The 22,787-nt window shown below is 48.4% G+C and overlaps 1 protein-coding gene across 1 annotated transcript in view; it reads right to left on the bottom strand.

Annotated features, from left to right (window-relative positions):
- Positions 1-22,787, bottom strand: part of TANC1 (tetratricopeptide repeat, ankyrin repeat and coiled-coil containing 1) — a 233,453-nt gene that overhangs the window by 39,752 nt on the left and 170,914 nt on the right. Inside the window, 10 exon segments of the mRNA XM_023745748.1 lie at positions 321-443; positions 1,504-1,612; positions 6,302-6,462; positions 6,464-6,910; positions 9,152-9,318; positions 10,816-11,047; positions 11,993-12,150; positions 12,905-13,186; positions 14,027-14,128; positions 20,917-21,180. Of these exon segments, the coding sequence (XP_023601516.1) occupies positions 321-443; positions 1,504-1,612; positions 6,302-6,462; positions 6,464-6,910; positions 9,152-9,318; positions 10,816-11,047; positions 11,993-12,150; positions 12,905-13,186; positions 14,027-14,128; positions 20,917-21,180 (2,045 nt within the window).

Genomic DNA, 22,787 nt, shown 5'->3' on the forward strand with positions numbered 1-22,787 from the left:
CAGGGCATTTTAACAATCACTCTTTCCTGGACTCTCCCTCTGATCTTCGGTTTTCTGTGTGAATTGCTTCCTTATCACATCCCTCTGAAACCATCACCACAGGCCCACAGCGCCCCCCGCCCCCCACGGCTTCCTGCCCCGGGGAGAGCTGGCCCAGCAGGTAGAAGAGAAAGGGACCAACTTCGACTTCAGAGAAGAGCATCATCAGAAGCTCCTCCAAGGCCTCTGGCCACAGCCCAGGGAGGGGGAGGGCAGGACTGTTGGGGAAAGGGCAGCAGGCATAGGCCTGGGCACGGGCACAGGGTACAGGGCTCGCTCACCTTCACATTGGGCGTGTAGAGGTTCCTGAGCGAGGCGAGGGCGGCAGACAGCCCCTCCGTGCTGTACCCGATCCACAGGGCTTGGAGATGGCTCGAGGAGATCCCCGTCTTCTTACTCAGGCCCTGGAAGGAATCGGAGACAAGCGGCCTCAGCGACTCCTTCCCCTGCCCCTGCAGCGCTGGGCTGAAGCATGTGGGACCCCCAGGGTGCCTCAGCGTCTCCTTCTCCACCTGCAGCGCTGGGCTGAAGTGGGTGGGACCCCCAGGGTGCGGGTGCAAGCGGACACGTGAGAGCTGTGGAAAGAATGCCCAGACCTGCGAGCCTTCTCTCCTGAAAACCAAGGGGCAAGGACAGCCTGCCTCTGCCGCTCAGCTCATAGGCCTGGGGAGAGAGATGGCAGATGAGGAGAAAGTTTCTTCTCTTCGTAGAAGTTCTCCAGTCAGTCAAAGGAAGAATCAATGAGAAAGCATCACCATTCTGGAACCCACACCGAGTGCATGGTCCAAGCAGAGACCTGCAGCTGATGGCATCCCACCAAGAGAGGCAACACAGACACTGTACCTTCCGATGCAGGAGCCCCACAGAGTTACATGGAATAACTAGGAAGTAATCATGACACCCTGGGAAAAAATCAAACCTGAGTCTGATTATGCCTCTAGGTACAACTACCAAATAAGAAATCCAGAGGATCATGAACTAGATCATGAGAAATAAAAACTATCAGAAAATCCAGGTGGTGCAAAACTAGAGGTCTAGCTGAACTTGATTCTAAATTCAGCAAAATAAATTGTCCGACTATAGAAACAAACAAACAAACAAACAAACTAGAGGTCAAGTAACTCATGTTCTTTGACAACTAAAGAACCAGGAAACCAAAGGGAATGAATAAAATGGCAACTTCAGGTGGAAAGAAACTTAAAAGGGGCTTAAACGGGCAGGGGGAGGGGGGGACGGGGTGGGGGATGGCAGTAAAAATGTGACCCTAGCATTTAGATACACACGTGAGCGACTGTAACTCAGAACAGTGGTTACTTTTAGGGAGAAGGGAGGGGCTGTGTTTGGAACGGGGCTCATGGAGGGCTGAGAGGGCTGATAAAGCTGATGAAATTCTCTAAAACCAAAAACTGAAAAACACAAGGACGACAACAGTGAGAGCCGTCGTCACGGTGGTGTGTGTCTCACCTTGAAAATGTGTGCCTTCAGGATGTGGTGGCCGAGCTCCATGGTCTGCTGCCGGTTCAGCTTGCCCTCTTGTCGAGAGAACATGAACGCCAGGAGAGCGTGCCCGTTCCTAGGGCCAGAAACACAGACTTGTAACAAACACCCCGTCCCACCGCACCCTGGGCCCTCCGGTGAGAACATCGATGCACAAACCCCGAAACCCTGCCACCTCCGCACCACCACACAAAACGCTGGGACGCTGTGTTCGTCAAGTCGTTTTAGGGGCTTCCTCTGGATTCCCCATCCCTGGAGCGAGCCAGAGGGAAGCCCTGTGACAGGGCAGGGCTTTCTCTCTGGAACCACCTTACTTATGTCTGTCACCAAATGTAAACTCCATCACCTTACTTATGTCTGTCACCAAATGTAAACTCCATGAAACTACGGGTCATGTTTACATCACAGGTACAGCCACCACCCGCAGGTACAGTCTCACACCTTCTGCCTTTCTTACCCTTTCTGGGAGCAAGGTCACTACATACCTTGATATGGCACCTTCTCTTCCTCGACTCTGCCCACAAGACCAAGCCATGCCCATCTATCTCATGTCAACAAGGCCTGTCTCCACCCCACTGCATCCTAAAGCCAACTTCTACCCACTTCTGGCTGCCACAGGGGGTCCCCCTGCTCCGCCCACCACACTGCTGTCCACGTTGATGATCTGCACTCCAATCTTCACAGGTTCTTCAGAGCTGGCTGCGAAAGGCCACAATCCCCAGACACGTCCTTTGTGTCAACCCTTTCCACTCCTCAGTTCCGTGACAAGAGCTCCAGTCAAACGGGATTTGTTCTGGCAGAACACAGCTTGCGTTTCTGATGTGATGCCTTGCGTGCCCCCCCCCAAGCAACCAACTTGTTCCACCTACTGAAATGCTACACGTTCACTCAAGTCAATGACGTGGGGAAAGTAGATGAGAGACTGCCCTAGATTAAAAGTCCTGTGCAACCCCAAAGAATCGAAGGACCCAGGAAATGATCACGAATGGCTCTGAGAGACTTAAGATGTTAAATGTCTCCTTATGGAAGTACTTACTTTACTTACTACTACCTATTAAGCATCTTTGCAAAAAAAAATTAAATAAAATAAAATCTGATCAAGCTTCCAGATTTAACTACCAATTTATAGAAAATAATGGTGAAAAAACACATTAAACACTACTCTGAGAACACAATCAGCAAAATCCACATTATGGGAAACATAGGACAAACTACCCAGTTGATCTTTTTTAAAAAAACAAAATGTAAAGAAACAAAAAGGTGGAAATCTGTAGATTAAAAGAGACACAATAAAATGCCTTTTAGGGTCCTCATCTGGATCCTGACTCATACATACTGAAAAATATGAAGTGGGGAAATCCGAGCATAGCTAAATGTGAATGATACTGGTGAATTAGTGTTAATATTTTAGGTGTGTGGTTAAGTATGAAAATCTTTTTCTTTTTTTTTTTGAAGTTTATAGCCGACTATTTCAGGTAAAATATCATGAAGTTTATAATTTATTTCAACAAAAAATAACAGATGGAGAAAATATTGTAAAATGTGAGTTGTGTTTAAGCCTAGGTGATGTGAATGAGGTTTTGAGTAACTTTACTCTTTAACTTGATAATTCTGTTCCTGGATTCAAACCTAAGGGATAATCAAAAACAGAAAGGAAAGGGGGGGGGCATAGAGGAAGATGGGGAGTATAAAGGGGAGAAGCAGATGCTCTTAAGTACTTCCCTCTGTCCCTAGCTGGTTTGGCTCAGTGGATAGAGGGTCAGTCTGTGGACTGTAGGGTCTCAGGTTCAATTCAGGTCAAGGGCATGTACCTCAGTTGCAGGCTCTTCCCCGGCCAGGGCCCTGGTTGAGGCGCGTGTAGGAGGCAACCAATTGATGTGTTTTTCTCACTTTGATATTTCTTTCTGTCTTTCACTCTCTCTTCCACTCTCTCTAAAACTCAATGGAAAAATATCCTTGGGTGAGTATTAAAAAAAAAAAAAGTACTTCTCTCTGTAACAGCCACTGTTACACAAGGAGGTGATGGTGCTCTTACTCTTTTTACAGATGAGGAGACTTAGGCTTGGAGAATTAAAATAAACTGTGCACAAGAATCACACAAGGTAAAAATAAAACAGGATTTTTGTAATCCCCTCCTGAGGACATGTTTAGAGAGAAACATCGATCGTTGCCTGCCATGCGTGCCCCGATTGGGAATTGGACAAGCAACCTTTCAGTGCACAGGACGATGCTCAACCAACTGAGCCACTCTGGTTAGGCTGGAAACAGGATTTAATCCGGACCTCCCTCAAACGCTCCTGCTCTCCTGTAAAGCACCTAGATATTCACAATACATTTATGTGTTTATAACTCACCCAGAAACAATGTAAAAGCCCCACAACAAGGGTATCATTTGCTTTCTAGGAGGTCTGCACAGCCATGCAAAATGACACTAAGATAGTCAAGCAGCTTTATAAAATGTCCACAATATATTAAGCAAAGCAAGCAGAATGGGAATTTTATTACAGAAAAAATAATTCGGAGAATATTTAAAATGCACGGAAAGGGGCAGAAGTGAAAAATGAAGTGCCATTGCCTCTGGGTGTTGGATTCTTTCTTCCCTGCAATTGGGGAATATTACAACTAACTGGGGTGGCAAGAGAAATGTTACCCATCCTTCAAGGCCCAACTCAAACATTAACATGTATGTGGAGCATTTTGCAGACATGGCCATCCCAGAGGGAGCTGCTCCTCTTTCCTGAGGCCCACGTGCAGTGTGGCTCCGCCCAGCACCGTCCCTGTCACCTCACTGGTCCTCCTGTGTGGGGAACCCTCCTGGGTGCAAAGCCCGTGAGAACTGGGCCCTCACCCCGGGAATTTCTGTATCCACCACATGACCCTGCATGTAGTGGGTCCACAAAAACTTGTGCTGAACTAAGTCCAGTAGCTACCTTCCGACATGGTTCTATACACTGCCCGTCTGCTGAGGGAAGTTGGAGAACTATAGGGGTCTTGGGTAAATGCTGACTTGCACAATTCTGAGAGGTAACAATTCCTTTGCACCCTGCGTGCCTCTCTTGCTGTAGCCTAGTCCTGGCCCTGCCCCTGTAGGTCCCCACGTCTGCATATAGAAGCACATCAGCGCTCAGCAGTCCACGACCAAAGGTGACAACCCATCAGGCACCCCGATCTCAGCTCTACCCTACGCTGCATGACCTCAACGCCACCTACCACCCAGAAGGGAGTGAAGCTTAACTGACTACAGTCCAAACCTCCATAACAAACCTACACCCACTGTTGTTTTTGTGTTTTTCTTAAATCCTCGCCCAAGGATATGTTTATTAATTTTAGAGAGAGAGGAAGGGGGAGAGGGAGACCAAGAGGGAGAGAGAAAGAGAAACATCAATGTAAGAGAACACTGATCCATTGTGTCTCATATGTGCCCTGACCGGGGATTGAACTCGAAACCTAGATATATGCCCTGACCAGAATTGCACCCACAACCTCTTGGTGTACAGGAGGTTGCTCCAACCAACTGAGCCACCCAGGCAGGGCTTAACTTGTTTTTATGTCTCTACAGATTCAACAACAGCCTTTCTTTTCCCAGTAAATGATCTGACTTCTCCAAGAAAATCCCTCACCTAACTATGTCATGACATACAATTTACCTAGTTATTATGGTCTGGCTCAATAACCTGGGAGTTACAGTTTATTACCCCAAACCAGGTTCAAAAGGACAATTCTTAGACCAGTGTCACCTAAGAAATAACACTATCACAACATGAAACAGCAGCCAGACCTATTGGTCAGCGTTGTCAACATTCGTGGGGAGGAAGGTGTTGTGCTGGACACAAGTTCTTACTCACTTCTGGACCCCAGCGTCTGGTTGAATGCCCAGTCTAGCCCAAAGGGGACAATTTAGCAGCTGGCCAGATGTGCTGCAGGAGTCAGGAGCAATTCTGACTCACAGAGAGCAGGAGCCCTTTAAGATAGCGATGATGTGGGCCAGGGCCGGGCAGGGGTGGTGGACATGAACACACCCTAATCTGAAAGTACCTGCACCTTCAAATTCCTGACCTCACGCTGACCAGCATCAGGTCCACAATAGCTCACCGCTGCCTCCTCCCCTGGGCAGGAGGAAGAACTGCATCTGGGCCCCGCCCTGGGGCAAATCCTCAGTGGAACCTACAACTCAGTGACTGCAGCTGCCCAACCACCATCTCATAGGTGGGGCATCTGAGACCTGAACCTCAATCCCCCTGACCACAAATCCCAGTGTGTCACCCCGAGCTAAACCACAAATGCAAATCAAAGTGGCCAGCTGTGGTCGCTGTGCTCCCCTCTGGGCCAGCAGCCACATCCGATCCCTGGTGGGTAGGGGAGGGTGCTGGGGGCCCAAGTCAGCGCACAACCCCCAGGGGAAGACAGTGACTGGGAACAGCTTCTCAGGAAGCCCACTGTTTCCTGGAGGTAATACCACGCTTTCCCACCACGGATGACTCCTGGGACAGGGGGCGGGGTCTAGAAGAGAATGGATGGCAAAGAAATCACACCAAGGCATTGCCTGGCGTCTCTTGCACCCAAATGTACACAGGAGTCCTAACCTCCTAGCAATGCAAGGGAGGCGGCTGTGGGTTAGTAGCAGAGAGAATGTGCCAATGCCCCTCCTGAAGTTTCCATTCTGTGTTGCCTTTCCACTAAAAAAATGTGAATTGTATTTGAAATTCCTTTCCCAAGGGCCCATCAGACTCCCTGCAAAGAGCTGACGGAAAGCGTCCCGTCGTACCTGGGCTCACACAGGAAGGCCGTGTTCTCACCATCTGCTCTCCAGACAAGCCACTCCCTGAAGGACGGGTGGCAGAACATGCGGGTCTTGTCTCGCCTCTTGATGAGGAAGCAGGAGAGGGCCTCCATCCTCTGCTGGAAGTCCTCCCGGCCCTGCTCCCCCCTGGATGTGGCCAGCGTTGATGGCCTGGAAGATCTGCTCGTCCGTCATGGGGTGGAGGGACGCGAGGGCCACGTTCAGAATGGGGAGCGCCCTCTCGAAGGCGGACTGGGTCATGAACTTCATGTTGCACTGCAGCAGGTAGAGCTCGGACAGGGACACGGGCACCACCTTGTAGCTGGCACTTTTGATGACCAAGTGTCCCCTCTGGAAGAGGTCCAAGGTGAGCTTGAGGTACAGGTAGGAGCCGAGGCTCCGCAGCACCAGGTGGCTGCTCACTTTCCCGATGAGGGCGGCGTCGGCCTTGCCGTTCAGGGAGATGTTGCTGAGGATGTCCTGGCTGCTGTGGACCCTGTGCTGGACGTAGGCGTGCAGGTCGCTGTGAATGTCCTTGTTGTCGGGGAAGTCATCCAGGGAGAGCTTGACGAATGGCAGCCCACTGACGATTTCCTGGGGGGTGCGGGGGGTTGTAAGAAAACCCACAGTGTCACTGCACGAGATTTCTCTTTTTATGTCAGCTGCATTTCAAACCAGATTCACTAGTTTTCTTTCAAGGAGGATTTTCATGGATTACAGGGACTCATTATTTTGTATTAAAACGTGTAATAGGATAAGTTGAAGATAAAAAGCTTATGTGAAAGAAATCCTGATGCGAGATCGAATCAGTAAAGGCTTTTCCGAGGCCCTGATCCGAAAACTCGGAGCCCAGCGGGAGGCAAGAGGCCCGGCGGCGAGGCCACCTGGCCGGACCCACAAAGAAGCCGTGAAGCCCTGAGTGGACCTGACGCCCATCATCCCTACATTGTGTAACAGGTTACATAACAGGGACAAACACAGCCACCACTGTACTTCTAAGAACACGGCCAGACCCCGAGATAAGAGGCATCCCTCTCTCTCCTGCAGATGCCAGGGCTGCGAGACTGAACCAGGAAACCCGAAACTGCCTCCCGGCCGTGCCCAGTGAAGCCTGTCCACACGCAGGGGCCCTACCCTAGTACAGTCCCCGGTCGCTTTCTCAAGTTGCTGGTTTTTAGCAAACTTTTAAATGGAAGCAATACATACAGAAGTGCACAAATCATAATTGCCCGGTGTCACTAATTTTCACAAAGTCAAACACACCTGGTCCAGTAGCTCAGAGCACCAGTTCCCTGGAAGTCCCTGGTCCCCGACCATCTCTCCCAGCCCTGAGGTAAGCACATCCTGACCCTTCATAGCAGAGGTGAGTTTGGTGGGTTTTCTTTAACTTCCCACTATCGTTTCTGAAGTATGTAAGTGCATGTCCTCAGGGAATGCAGTGATTCCAGGAGGCGGGAGGAGCACCATCGCTCCCATGTCACGTGCTCCCATGTCATGTGCATGCTAACAGAACCTCTGGCAACGCACACAGCCAGTGCACGGAACACTGGACTCCTCTCCTGTGCCCGCCGACGGCCAGATTCTGCTGACAGCGTGGAGCATGACTGCAAAGGGTATGGACCCAATTCCCATGAACACTACGTCACGTTCAACCGAGGCCTAATGCCACTTTTGATGGAAAAAAAAGGAAGAAACCAAATGCTATTTTAAAATAAGTAGCATCATAAAAGGGCAAACATCTAATGTCTTTACTAAAACTGAACAAGGTAGAAGGAAGGAGTCAATGGTTGTTGAGATACAGTTGTAGGGTTCAAGTGAGGGAAAACATGAGAAGAGAATTCTAAAAAATCACTCTTCCCCTCCCTGCATGCTTACCTCATGCTTACGTTTTTGGGGGCGGGGTGGGGAGGGGACAGACCTTCCCTCAGAATAGGTCTTAAAAATCCCCTTCCTCATCCCTCCCTTTTTTTCTTCATACACACACACACACACACACACACACACACACCAAAGTCCCACTGCAGAGCAGGGCAAACCACCACCAGGAGGAATAACTTTACCTCTGAGCTACTGGACCAGGTGTGTTTGACAGGTGAGACCTGTTTGCCAGACACCTCACACTGCTCCCCAAAGCAGTGGTGAACCAGGGCTAGGCCCTCCGTGTACAAGGATAAGTGCAGCTCAATGCTAATGGAAAACTTACCTGACATCGTGATAAATGTGCCTTGGGGGAAGGGGGGTAAAAAGGTCAGAGTTGTGCCCACTTGGGGCTCTGTGACTAATCCTATATAATAAATAGGTAATATGCAAAATGACCATCACGCCCTCGCACAAGATGGCCACTCCCATGTGGTCACAAGATGGCCACCACAAGATGGCCAGCAGGGGAGGGCAGTTGGGGATGACCAGGCCAGCAGGGGAGGGCAGTTGGGGGTGATCAGGCCGGCAGGGAAGCAGTTAGGCATCAATCAGGCTGGCAGGGGAGTGGTTAGGGGGTGATCAGGCTGGCAGGCAGGCGAGCGGTTGGGAGCCAGCAGTCCGGCAGGCAGGCGAGCGGTTGCCGGTTTAGGCCTGATCCCACAGGGCCTAACTGGCAGTTGGACATCCCCTGAGGGGCCCCAGATTGGAGAGGGTGCGGGCTGGGCTGAGGGACACCCCCCCCCCCAACCCCCAGTGCACGAATTTTGTGCACTGGGCCTCTAGTATTTCATAAAGTCTTAATATAGTTTTCAGTTCAGCAGCTAAATGGTTTACAATAGCTCAAATTGTTAGCATTCATCACTTTAAAATTTGAGAATAAGGACTTGGAAAAAGAGTCGAAAATTCTTTTTTCACCTGAAAATTTGCTCTTACAGTCACAATCAACTTCAACCAGGCAGGAAATTTAGAGATAATTTTGGCAATAAATGAAGAAAGCGTGTCTCCATAATCAGGTTTATGAAACTCAGCTTCATTTAAGCCATCGATCAAAATAATGTATTCTTCTTCAGGAATTTTCTGCTCTGAAAGATAAAATATTGTTTAATTAAGAAATTATACATTTCTATACGATGGCACCACCCAGTGTATTTTAACGCACCATTTAAAGTGTTAGGAAAAACTAAAAAGGTCTCCATATGGCAGAAGAAATGGTTTACATGGAAGCATATTTTCTATTAAACTTATAATGAAGACTGGAGCACCGAGCCAAAAAGAAAACCACTTCTCACAGAACAGTTTCCAGAAACATATTGCATTACACACACTTAGCAGAATTTCACCCGTGTATATGATACAGTTCGCTCTTCATAAACTGCTGTCTCTGGGTGAGCACAGTGAAGATGACACACACACACAGGAAATCTGGAAAAGACCCTCAGGCCCCCTCCCCCACAAACAGGACACCCTCAGTGGATTTCTGGGAAAGGATTGACCCCCAAAGGGCAAAGCATCTAGCCCAAGGCACACAGCTCGCCTTGGGCTGGATGGGGGGGGTGGGGGGGAGGTCTGCTTTATAGACTCCTAGAACGGAGCACGCTCCTACAAACCTACATCTAGTTTCCCATTGATCAGCACCAACTTTCTGCCCAGGGAACTGAGGAAAAATTATGACATCGGCTTCAATTCCCTCTCTCCAGCACCTTTTGGAAGAAATGCTATGAAGGCAGGTAAACTAGCTCAAAAGATGAGGAGGAGGAAGGATGAAAAAATGAAGGGCCCGTAACAGCACTAATGCCCCTGACCTTGTAAAATATTCAAGGGCAACAAGGTCAGACTTCCAGAAATGCTTCAGGTTCAACTCACCTGAGCAGAGGGAGGCCCTGAACAAAACATGCTGGCAATCTCCCTAAATAATGACCTTATCCCCTGCTACGCGGGAGTGCAAACCAGGCAGGTAACAGTTCCTGGAGCGTCTACATGATCTACAGGTACAAATTAGCTGCTTTGGAAATGTGTCCATTGGGGAGTTACTTGTTAGAGATGCTTCATTGAAAATGACACCATTTGGAGAATATTATGCTAAGCAAAAATAAGCCAGTTAGAGGAAGACGAGTATCACGTAATCTCACTCAGATGTGGAATCTAATGAACAAAATAAATTGATGAACAAAAATAGATCTAGAGACATAGCAGCACAGAACAGACTGCAGCAGGCAGGGCTGAGGGTGGGTGGGAAGAGATCCACCAAAGAACTTGCATGCATATATGCATAACCCATGCACACAGAATAGGGTGGTGAAGGCCTGGGGTGAGGGGTGGGGGCAGGCTAGAAGGGGTCAATGGGGAAAAAGGGGGCACATATGTAATACCTTCAACAATAAAGATTTAAATAAAACTACACTGTTTGGGAGGGGCTTTGGGGAGATGGCTCTGAGGAAGGGGATGTAGATCCACCCACACCCTCTCCCTGTGCCACCTCACTCCCACCCCAGGACCATGCTAACCCCTCCTTCTGACGACAGCCCTGGGGACTCTGAGCCACTACTGTGGGGGCTCTGGGGGGGGGCTGCTGGAGGTACCGTTTCTCAGGCTTGTGAGCGGCTCCAGCACTCCCCTCTTGAAGGCAGCCACGGGGTCCTGCACACAGGACCGGAGGCTCAGCATGCTCTGCAGCTGGGGCTCCCTGATCAGCAGGTCTCTGTAGGCGGCCAGCTGATGGGACCGGCAGAGCAGAGCCGCGATGCTGTGCACGAACTCGGGCACCAGGCACGTGTACGTGTTGTCCGCCTGGCAGTAGTGGTAGGCCACCACCTGGGGGGGGAGAAGCAGACTGTCAGCATCACCTCACATCCACACCACAAGTGACACTGTGGAGAAGTTCAACAGGGACAAAATCAGAAATCACCCAATTCCTGCCTACCCCGTGAAGGGACAGAGGGGGGTCCCCGCCTGAGCACTAAGAGGAGAAGGAGTGGTCCCTTTCACTCTCACACACACGGGGACAAAAATCCTCTTGGCTGCCCATGCCAGACATGCAGAAGTGAGGAGCAGGGATCTGGGGTAGAGAAGCACTCGTTTCAGCCCCTGTACCTACCTCCCGGCCCAGCCCGCAGGGGTTTCCTCACTAGAAGCCCCTCATCACCGCCCACCCCTGGTGGTTCTCCAGCTCCACTGTCTCACACCACTGCTGCTGGGGAGACCCACACGGCTCACCAGGAGCGAGATGTAACAGATTTAACGCAGGAGGGTGGCTTATGAGCCCGTGATGGAAGCTGAGCAGATGGAAAAATTCAGAAGGATCTTGACGACCATGAATGTAGGAAGAAAAGGTCAGCCAAGTCTCTCTTACAACATCACAAGGAATCTCTGACAGAAAGACGGGAACAAGGGCCCCAGGCAACAGAGCGTAGGCAGAGGTGGCTCCGTGGCTCAGGGGTCATGTTACAGGCTCCCAACCTCCTGCTCTCCTTCCAGCTGTAAGGGTGGGTTTGTGGAAGTGCAGGAATACTGCCTGCTGATCGAGGAGTTTTCAGTCCATCATTTAAGATGAATACAAGCCCACTGCCAATGTCTGAAGCTATTTATTTTCATTAATACCTTTCACTTGCAGTACTCCATCACAATTTTATCCAAAGCTGTACTTTTGCATTAAGCCATCGCTGTCTCCGTTTCAAGATCCCTTTTATAATTCATTTTTCAGAAGCTCAACTCTCTCTCTCTCTCTCTGGAAGTTCTCGTAGACCAGGAGCACATTACCTTGGATGCGAGATATTTTGCTGCATCCTCTCTCGGTCTCTGGTTTTCAGGAGCGTCAGAGCCCAACCCAGCAGGCGTTCTGGCCGTGGTGGTACCACCAGGAGAAGTACTCGGTGAAAGCAATGGAGTGAATGGAAGATCCGGGGAGGAATCGGAAGCTACAGAGAAGAGAGACCAATTCCATCGTTTACAACATCAGATACTGAACTTATTTCTTGATTAGAGACAGAGAGCCTTCAATAGGTGATGAGTGAACAAAGGTGCACATGAGAACACCTGTCCCCTCTCAGCCCTGTCTCCCATCCACCAGTTGTCCTCACTGGAGAACTGGTTTCTCATTTATTTTATTACATTATTTTTTATTTTTAAAAAAATCTTGCATTGCTCACTTGGTTCCTGGTTCACTATGTTAGAGACATTTTCTTTTCATGTGTTTATTACACATAAAATAAGCCACAGTCATATCTTAGGCTACTCCATCCCATTTCTAAGTTGACTTTTACATTTTTTGTAAATCCAGCACGGAAGACAAAGGCTGCAGAGCACAGGGTACCAGAGAACTCTGCACAAACTCCTTCTGCCTTGTCCTGCCAGGAGCCTACCCACCTTGGTTTTAGGACCCAAAATTCCCCAGGCACTTGGTGGGGCCTCATCTCTGCTCATATAGAGGGAGACATGCTTTGCAGTTGGGAGGCACCAGGGAGGACCTGCCTCACTGCAGAGGTCACAGCGACACAAGCTCTGTGATTGACAGACGGACACCCAAACAGTCCAACAACACGATCGCAAACCTGATAGAACAGCTGGAAAACCTTGAGGAAACTGGGAATTTATGTCTATCCCAGCAGCAACTTCCTCCATCTATCTGACGTTAATATAATAAGCTAGACAAGTAGTTAGACACAGACATACTTTTAGGTGACGAGCCGGGGCTGTTGGAAGCAATCTGCCTCATGCGGCTTCCGTGGCAGCTCAGTGCCACCAACTTAGAAATGATGGCCGTCTTCCCAAAGCCCACGTTTCCCACCACCACCGCCCCTCTGTTCTCCGGCAGCTCCGTGTTCCGCAGGTTCTGCTCTATCTGCTGGAAGAGCCACTCCCTTCCCACAAACACAGAGTCTGTTGTTATGCTCGGTACTTCAAACAACAGGGGCTTCAGCAAAATGTCTTGTGGCTTGTAGGGAGCAAATCGTGCTGAAAAAAGAAGAAAGACCATTATTTCAGAAGAATGCCATCATTTTATACACTAAGAAAAACACCTCACTTTATCACTGCATGTATGTTACACTTAGTATATACAGTCTCAGTTTTACCCCAAAAGGGATCTGTGTTTCCAATCTGATCCTATGAATACTCTTGAAATACTTCATTGATCATGCACTATTGTCACTACACCGTATCCTTTTAAAATGACTTTCTGGTCCTTTTATGCCTCTTAAGTATTCTCATGACTCAAGGCCGACACACAGAGAATTAGAGAAAATGATTCCAAGGGCCACACCATGGCTCATCAGTTTAGCTCAAACTATATTTAAGGCACATTTCTCCCAATGCCGTGTGAGTAAAATGAAAATGCGTTTTCCCCAGAGATAGGGCCCCAGCTCTCACCTGGTGTCATGGTGCTTTGCCCCCTTTGGCCATGCTATTGACCACACACCTGTGCATTATGGGTATATATAGGAGGTGGCCAATACCACCCCAAAAAAGTGAAACAAAGTTGATTCTTGGTTGATGACAAAAAAAAAAAAGTTGAGGGAGTTAAACTACCCCTCACTTCAAAATAACATGCTGCAGAATTATTTTTCAACTCCAGAAGGAAGTTAATCATATTTTAAAAAGTACAAAATTATTAAGGAAGGCCCCCTAGCACACCTTCCAGATAAACTTTTAACAGCGCCCCCCCTCGCCCCCCGCATGTTTAAAAACAGGTGGTTTAACTGCTGGATATCATGGATTTTCCATGTTTCATCGATGAACTCCTACCCACGGGGACAGCAATGTAAGGATAAATACCTTTGACTTCCTGTGCCCTACCTCCGGCCGTGCTGTGCCACGGTAACCTAATGGACGTCCGAAGAGGAGCATTTCTCTGCCCGTCTAAATAGCTCAGATCTTCCAATTTGGTTGAACTCGTCGCTGTAACATGAAATGGAAGTTTGGTCTCTTCAAAGTTAAGTTTCATATCATACCCAAGCTACCAGAATTATAAATTACTAAACAATTCCACTCAGGCGTTCAACAACATTTACTTCAAGGTGATTTTGATTTTGTTCACCCAACTCAATTTATTTTTCCAGTGATGTTTACCCCAAAAAATGGTAAAAACAAAAACAAAGCAAAAAAAACCAAGTGCTCCTCATTCTTAAATGGAAGTCATGTTGATACGGTTGCTAAAAGTCTCCATGATTCCTGGAAAGTGACAAATTTCACCATAAAGTTTTATGAAGACATCTGACAATCAAGTATCACTCTGCAAAATTCCAGTCCTTGCTGCAAACACACAGCGCAGCCCAGAGAACCTCCGCCGCTGCTAGAATTCCAGCCTCGTTAACCAAGCAGACTGCCCGTACAATTCCCCAGTGCTCGCAACCCGAAAGTCAGCTCCTGGCAGTAAAAGTAGCCTTTCATTGGAAATAAACATATTTCTAAGCTTCAAAAGTATGTATATATACACATACACACAAATATATACATATATATATATATATATATATATATATATATATATATATTACATTATATAATACTAGAGGCCCAGTGCACAGATTTGTGCACCAGGGGTCCCTCAACCTGGCCTGTGGGGATCAGTGGATCTCTGCGCCGCCGCAGCCCAGCCTTACCCGCCAGCTCATTGGGCTCCAGCCCACTGTCCACCTCGATCCCGCACAGCACAAAGTAGTGCGTGAAGTGGCAGGTGGCCAGGGAGGAGCCTGAGCCCGGGCTGGGCACCGTGCTGCTCCTGCTCATCCCGTCCCCGCTGCACGCCTGCTGCTGCCGCCGCCGCTCGGGCGTGCAGGGGGAGTGTCTGTGGGAGAGGCTTGCGCCGCTGCAACTGCGCTCGCCAGCGGTGAGCCCAGGAGTTTGGTGCCCATCAGTCAGCTGAGCGGTGCTCCCACTGTGGGAGTACACTATCACCAGGGGGCAATTGAGCGTCTGCCTCTGCCCCATGGTGGTCAGTGCATGTCATAGCAACCGGCTGGCCATCCCGTCATTTAGGCTTTTATATATATAGACTAGATATGTGCACCAGTGGGGTCCCTCAGCCTGGCCTGTGGGATTGGGCTGAAACCAGCTCTCCGACATCCCCCGAGGGTTCCCAGATTGCAAGAGGGCGCAGGCCAGGCTGAGGGACCCCACTGGTGCACTACTGGGGCCGGGAGAGATGTGGGAGATTGGCCAGCCAGGGAGGGACCATGGGAAGGCTCCAGGGCATGTCCGGCCCATCTCGTCAGTCCCAATCGGCCAGACCCCAGCAGCAAGCTCACCTACCAGTTGGAGCGTCTGCCCCTTGGTGGTCAGTGCACATCATAGCGACTGGTCAACTGTCTGCCCCCTGGTGGTCATTGCATGTCATAGTGAGTGGTTGAGCAGCTTTAGCATATCATTAGCATATTATGCTTTGATTGGTTGAACGGCTGACCGGACAACCGACACTTAGCATATTAGGTTTTTATTATATAGGACACATTACATATATATGTACTTTTTAAAATTCTAAAGAGAACTAATCACATTTCCCTCTGTAAGATTCGCAGCACATAGGTACCTTTAAAAAGGATTTAGGGTCTATTCCAGCAAAGACACAGTTGGATTATAAAAACAATTAATGCAAATAATTTTACTAATCCTCAGCAAATCTTAGAAGCAAATATACAGTGTGGTTGTTTTTGTCTTTAAAAAACAACAACAGCTCTTAATTGCATATCTAGGTCACAATAAGGAAATCTAAATAAAATTAACCTAATTTGGTTTGTGGAATAAGTGGCCCAATACAAAGTCCTGCTGTTCTTAGACATATGATGATCATCCAGGACAACAGAACACAGATGTCATCTGAGGGCTAATGAGGAGAAAGGGGAGTTACATTCCAAGGGCTAAGGCTCCTAAGGACCAAGCTTCAAGGGACAGAAGTCAGGTAGAGCCACCCTCTGCTGTACCCTCTGGCTCTGATGCCCCTGGCATCACCTGCCTGATGTGGGCCCTTCCGATTTTCCCTTCTGAGGCCTCAGTCCTCTCCTTCCTCAGCGTCAGCCCCACCCTCTCCTTCACTCGACAACCACCCAGCCGGCTCCGTGGCTGGGCTCTGTGACAGTGTGCCCCCGTGTGCCCTGCTCCCCTTCCCAGTCCGTGGAGAAACACCCGACACTGACTTTACAAGAGCAGACACTTGTGCTTCTGCAAGTCTCAGTGCACATCTGCACTGTTCACACACCGTGAGCACATTCGCATCAGGGCTTCACACAGTCCTTCCTGTTTGAGGCCGCTAACTCCTCATCAGAACCTCCAAATGGACCTAAGTTACGGGAACCCAATGGCAGCTTCTAGTTTCTTGACCAGGTTGTGGTGGGCCACCAGGACCACACCCATCACCCTGGCTTCCTATGATGATCCAGCTTGGAACATATTTGTAGGCTCCTGCCTGGGACCTGGGCCTCTGCAAATGGCGCTCTCCTCAGCATGCCTCACCTGAGGACCCCCATGCATCCCAGGCCAAAGGGACAGCCAACAGTGTTACCCATGAGCCAGCTCACGAATGGGAATAACCACAAATGTTGGACCTGCTGCCGCAGCTTTGGCAAGCTCAAAGATGCTGGGAGCCTCGCCAGGGCCCCACTTCCCTTCTTCCTGACCCCTTAAAACATGACATTCGGCTGGGCCGGTGTGGCTCAATGATTGAGCATCAACCTATGAACCAGGAGGTCACAGTTCAATTCCCCATCAGGGCACATGCCTGGGTTGTGGGCTCAATCCCCAGTGGGTGGCGTGTAGGAGGCAACCGATCGATGAGTCTCTCTCATCACTGATGTTTCCATTTCTCTCTCCCTCTCCCTTCCTCTCTGAAATCAATTAAAATGTATTTTTTAAAAAAAGACATTTGGTTTATAGTTCTGTGACAACCTAGAGCAGTGGTCAGCAAACTGCGGCTCGCGAGCCACATGCGGCTCTTTGGCCCCTTGAGTGTGGCTCTTCTACAAAATACCGGCTCTTCCACAAAATACCAACTTCTGCACATGGGCCACGAAGTTTCAATCGCACTGTACGTGTGTGCCCACACGTGTATTTTGTGGAAGAGCCACACTCAAGGGGCCAAAGAGCCGCATGTGGCTCGCGAGCCGCAGTTTGCCTACCAGGGGCCTAGAGGATTACGAATATGAGACTATAAAGGATTGTAAAAGAAGCCCTTGTTTGACACACATGCAGGAGATGAAGTTTCAAATGGTTTTCAGATTTCCAGTTGCCACAGTTTCAGCTCCAAAGTACACAACAAGTGGCCCCCGTAACTCCACAGCGCTGTCGGCCTCTATTTCAAACACGAGTAAGCTGCATTGAAACGGACCACCCCTCAGCAGGGCTGCAAGCCACCAGCTGCTGGCTGCCTCCGCTTTCTGAGGTGTTGTCAAAGGCAAAGAGAGAGAGAGGGTGGAGGGTGGAGGTAGGGACGCCTCGGCCTCCCAGCGGATCCCACTCTGCCTTCTCACTCGTGCCTACAGGTTCCCGGGCATTACCAGTACAGGATTCAGACTCGTTTCCTGGTACTTAACACTACATGCTTTCAAAAGCCTAAACAGTGTTCGGGGCTGAGAAAAATCAGAGGTAAAGCAGTAACTTCATGCTGCAATAAACCCACTGCTAATATCTCTACAATTAAACTAATTACACGCTCACTGCACACACACTGCACCCAACATCTGGGTGAGGAGAACACTGGCAGATGCTGCAGGAAAGAGGTTTTATTGGGGTGGGGGTGGAGAGAGGTGAGGTGGGTGGAGTGGAAGGAGAAGCAGAGGAAGGCTTATCTAAGCTGAGCAAGGAGAAGCGTCTGTTGAAACATCATGGACTAACCCAGTGGTCGGCAAACTGCGGCTCGCGAGCCACATTCGGCTCTTTGGCCCCTTGAGTGTGGCTCTTCCACATAATACCACGTGTGGGCGTGCATGTACAGTACGATTGAAACTTCGCAGCCCATGCGCAGAAGTCGGTACTTTGTGGAAGAGCCACACTCAAGGGGCCAAAGAGCCGCAGTTTGCCAACCACTGGACTAACCTATCAAAGGTAAATGCCATTAAATCCAGGCCATTATCAGTTCGAGTTTTAAGAAAATTGGCTGGTAATGCTGTTTGTTGGTTTCCTTGAAAACTAAACAGTGTTCTCTGATCCACCTAGGAATTATTTCAAAAGGGGGGTAAAAAAGTAGTAAAAAAATAGTAGCCCCTAATTACCCAACTTCTAAATGATCTAAGAAAGCATCTTAAAGGCTTCTCATTCTGTGTTTTAATAAAGGAGTAAGGTGTCCGTGCCATACATCTGATGTGATATACAGTAATAACCTGACTGCAGGATTGCAAACCAATTCCACGCCAACAAACCGTTTACAAAGACAATCTCTGTGTAGTGAAACCATCTCCAAACCTAGCCAACTTGTTTTTATAACCCTGGACATAAAAATTTTACTGTGCTGTATGGTTAACGGTGAACAGACCACCACAGTGCTTTGCCCAACGACAAGAAGAGCTGGCATCCTGAGGCATCTGTTTCCATACCCGTGCTCCCCGGGGGGACCGGGTGCCTTGAGGTCAGCATCTCCCTTCCTCCACCCGCCGGTCCTTACTCTGCATACATCACATTCAATCACTGGATGTTTCCTAGCAAATGGAATTTATGTTTATATGGATCTTACATGCAAATACTTCCTCAAGATTGCAGTATAGGGTCCCTTATGTATTACTGTCACCCTTCAAACACGGAGTATTGCCTAGTCCCTGTTTAATTGTAGCAGCTTGCCTTCTAATCACTAGACAAACAGTGCTGCATATAGTACAGACCACCGGAATCTTCTGTTCTTTTCAACAATACCCGAAAGATCCTGCCATTCCCTCTTAACTGAGGTTCAGCTTTAGGGGTAGGAGGGTGGGCAATGAAAAAATCTACCAGATGCCCAGCTTGTCAACAGATACTATGCTGGAAGGCACTTGCCTATTTCCTTTAAAAAATATGCTTTCAGTTTATAAAATGTACAATGCAGAACGAGCAGACCCATTAGGCCAGGCAGTCACTGCTCAAACCCAGAGTGCAAAACCCTCCCAGGTCCACAGGAGGTCTTGCTCAAGTGCATACGTAGAGGCTAATGAATGAACACAGCAGCAACCAGACAGCCCTGCTCTGTAATCACTGCCGACGCCTGGAAAAGCTCAGCTCACACCCACTGTCACTTCACAGGGCGGGAGAGCCCATAAAAGAACATCAAGCAGGCACATCACCCCAAACGGGGGCTTTTAACACTGTCGACTTAATTTATTAATGTTTCTCTTAATTTTAAAATAGCTCCATGAAACTGAATACAAGTTTGCTATTTTGTTGAAGTCAATAAAACCATCAAGTTCTGGGATAACACAAATGAAGCATTTATCATAACGAAGTAAATCCGGTCTAAAATGCCTGGGGGACAACATGTTACACCATAGGCAGCAGGATGGCGGTGGGAGGACACGAAAGCTTTTGGAAGAACCATCACTCAAATACGCATAAACCCTCAGTACCACTCTCTGGCAGACACGCCAAGCCTCTCTCCTGGAATAAGGCCATTTTATGTCCTTTGAAAGCAAATTAGAGTTGTGTCTCGGAACTTTTCCATTAGGGCAATTTATTTCTCAAGCTGTTTCAGAGTTTCACTGTAAAAAAAAAAAACCCACAAAAAAACACAACAAAGCATCCAACAACAACCAGAGTGACCTGCCACATCCTGAAGGAGCAGTAAAAATCACAGGAAAAGCCTTTGATGTAGGAAGGGAGGACCTGGGTCCACACATTAGCAGAGGAAAAATTTTAAGCATTGTGTTGGTAACAAAGAATGACTGAAACAAGTTCCTCTTCTAGGTTCAACCCAAGGGCACTGAGTTTAGAAACTCAGGACATGAAAGCAGGCATGTCACAGCTCAGCTGCAGAGTTCCTCCCCCCACCCCAACCCCCAACCTTCTCTCCTCGCTTGCAACCACCCACTGGCCAGTCGTGTAGCAAGTCACCACTCTTGTATCGCCTTCTTAGCTCCGGCTGCCCCATGGTGCCTGCTTTCATTTCCTCGACCGAGACCTCTCACTTCCGCTGCTCATGTTTTAAGCTGTGAGATCCCTTATAACAATTACACAGAAGTTGACCTTCCATCTGTATGATGGGCCTCAATGGTAAAGGCTAAGTTTGAAAGTTGGATTGGAAATTCTTTGCGCTGATATTAACAAACTCACTCTGAAGTATGATTCCTGTTTACCAAGATGTAATACAAAGTCATGAATTTATACTCAGGCTTAAAATAACAAAAACAAGGACAGAATTTTTGGTACTTTATGGCTCTTTGAAAGGGAAGAGAGTCTAAATATAGGGTTTCCTCCCAAAAAATGTACATACACACTTTGAATAATTATAAAGGCAGTGTTTATTAAAAACACATCTCATTTTCAAAATTGAACTACCAGCTGTTAAAGTGAGCATACTTTTCTGGGGACATCCAGAGCAGTAGGATCCCTTAAAGACCATCCGGTAGAGCCTGATCATGTTTCCGCAGGGGTCAACTGAGGTCTAGCAAAGGTTAGGTGCCTGACCCCGGATCACAAAGCCGGCTGGCGTCTGGATTAGATTCCCAAGTGAAGAGAGTGAACACGGGCACCTCAGGCCCAGAAGATAACCCTTCTAAGGAGAAGCGTGGCCTTACCTGCAACTGAGTTGGGCCGTGGCATTATTAGCGAGCTGGAGCTCTGAGAGTAAGGGACTGGACCATCTCCACCGGGGCCTTCGGCTGTGGGCAGCACGCTCTCCGCCGACCCAGCGGGCTCCTCTTCCGCCACTGGGGAACAATTATCTGCCCTCCGATCATGAAGCACGCCCTTCTGCACCCCTAACCTTAGGCTTCCGTCCTTATTCCATTCCAAACTGGAGCCACTCCGGTCATCATTTTCGGATGAACTTGTAATTGTGGCTGAAATGAGAGACCAAAGGCTTTGAAGGCTGCCAGGCATCACTGGGGCTGTTGAGAATTCACACACACACACACACACACACACACACACACAGCCCTCCCCGCCATCAAGGGAACGTTTTCCGGTCCACACAGATTTTTATCAAAGTCTGCTGCATACAATGTATTTTGGTAAATTAGAAGAATGTTGCTTAAAAGGGGATATAAACTGCTAAATTATTCTACAGGGGAGGAAAAAGAATGCTGATAAGGAGATAATGAAAAAGCTGTCTAAACATATCTAGCGTTAATGGTATATCTGTGTGATTTGGAGATGATGTTGCCTCTCTTTTGTAACACAGATGAATGGCTCACAAAAGAACTCATTAAATTCCTTTGGCCCTTTAAATAATTTTTCCAAATTAACATCTGTGTACGGGGGAGAGGACAGGGCAGCACCATGGTTCATGCAGAAAAGATGCAGGAGAAAAATCTATAAAAACAAAAATGCAGTGATAGAGTCAAGCAGAGAATTTGGTCGCTCGCATTAAACTTTGTAACATCTGTTCAAGACCATCCCCAGAGGCTGACTGGACTTTATTCCTTTAGTGGCATAGACTAGAAAGCCACTATGTAAACAACGCAAGGAAAACACAAGCGTGGGAAGGATCATGTGATTGCAGAATTAAAATTTAACCTCTAAGGATGAAAACCGGCACAAAAGAACGTCCAGGCAGAAGAGGAGGAAAATGATGAAGAAAAACAGCAATATAGGGCAGGGCAAAAGTAGGTTTACAGTTATGAGCATGTGAAACAGTTTACTCTTGTATTTTTTATTAAGCACTGTGTTCTTTTCCATACGAACAACTGTAAACCTACTTTTGCCCTGTAGGCACCCTAGGTCACTTCTATAAATAGCCACTTCCAATTTCAAGGCCCTGAGCCATATGAGATGTTCACCAAGGGCACTGGCTTGTGTCCTTGAGAACAAGGGCCATGTCTTCTGATCCCTCTGTGTCCCCGTTGGGTGGGGTCAGAGTGCACTCAGAACCCAGCGCCTGGTTTAAGCTGTTTCATCCACAGACCAGGAGGACACACACTCTTATCAGCAGGCTGGTGAATTAGCTCCACAGAGCCTGCAATCGGGGATCAAAAGGTCCGAAGGGGTTTCGCTTATTTTTACAATGCTCCTCAAGGCTAAGAAGTGAAGACAGAACAATTTCCTCGCTGTGACTGCAGGGCATTCTGCCCCAATTCTAAAACTGTCTTGCTCCTGCTGCTCCAGTCAGGACTTACCATTCACTTCTTGTCTTTCTATGTAAAAATGCCCCCTGCACTCTGAAGCCTCCCTCTTCACGAGTATCTACTACCAGGATCTCTTTTCTGAACAGCACCACGCCTGGCACATGCTGAGTGCTCGAGACACGTTTGCTAATTCGATGGGTGAGCAAATGAACACACTTCTATTCCAGTTGTGGTCAGAGACACCGCCGGTCATCTCACTGCTATTGGTTCAGGATGGTTGGTATTATGTCTCCAACCAAAGTGTAAATTTATTTGTGACAGGCCCGTCATACCTTTTGGGTGTCTGTCATTATTCCCAGCATTTCCAAGTATTCTATCCGGAG

This window comes from Myotis lucifugus, unplaced genomic scaffold, assembly GCF_000147115.1.
Source record: "Myotis lucifugus unplaced genomic scaffold, Myoluc2.0 scaffold_5, whole genome shotgun sequence".
Classification (NCBI taxonomy): domain Eukaryota; kingdom Metazoa; phylum Chordata; class Mammalia; order Chiroptera; family Vespertilionidae; genus Myotis; species Myotis lucifugus.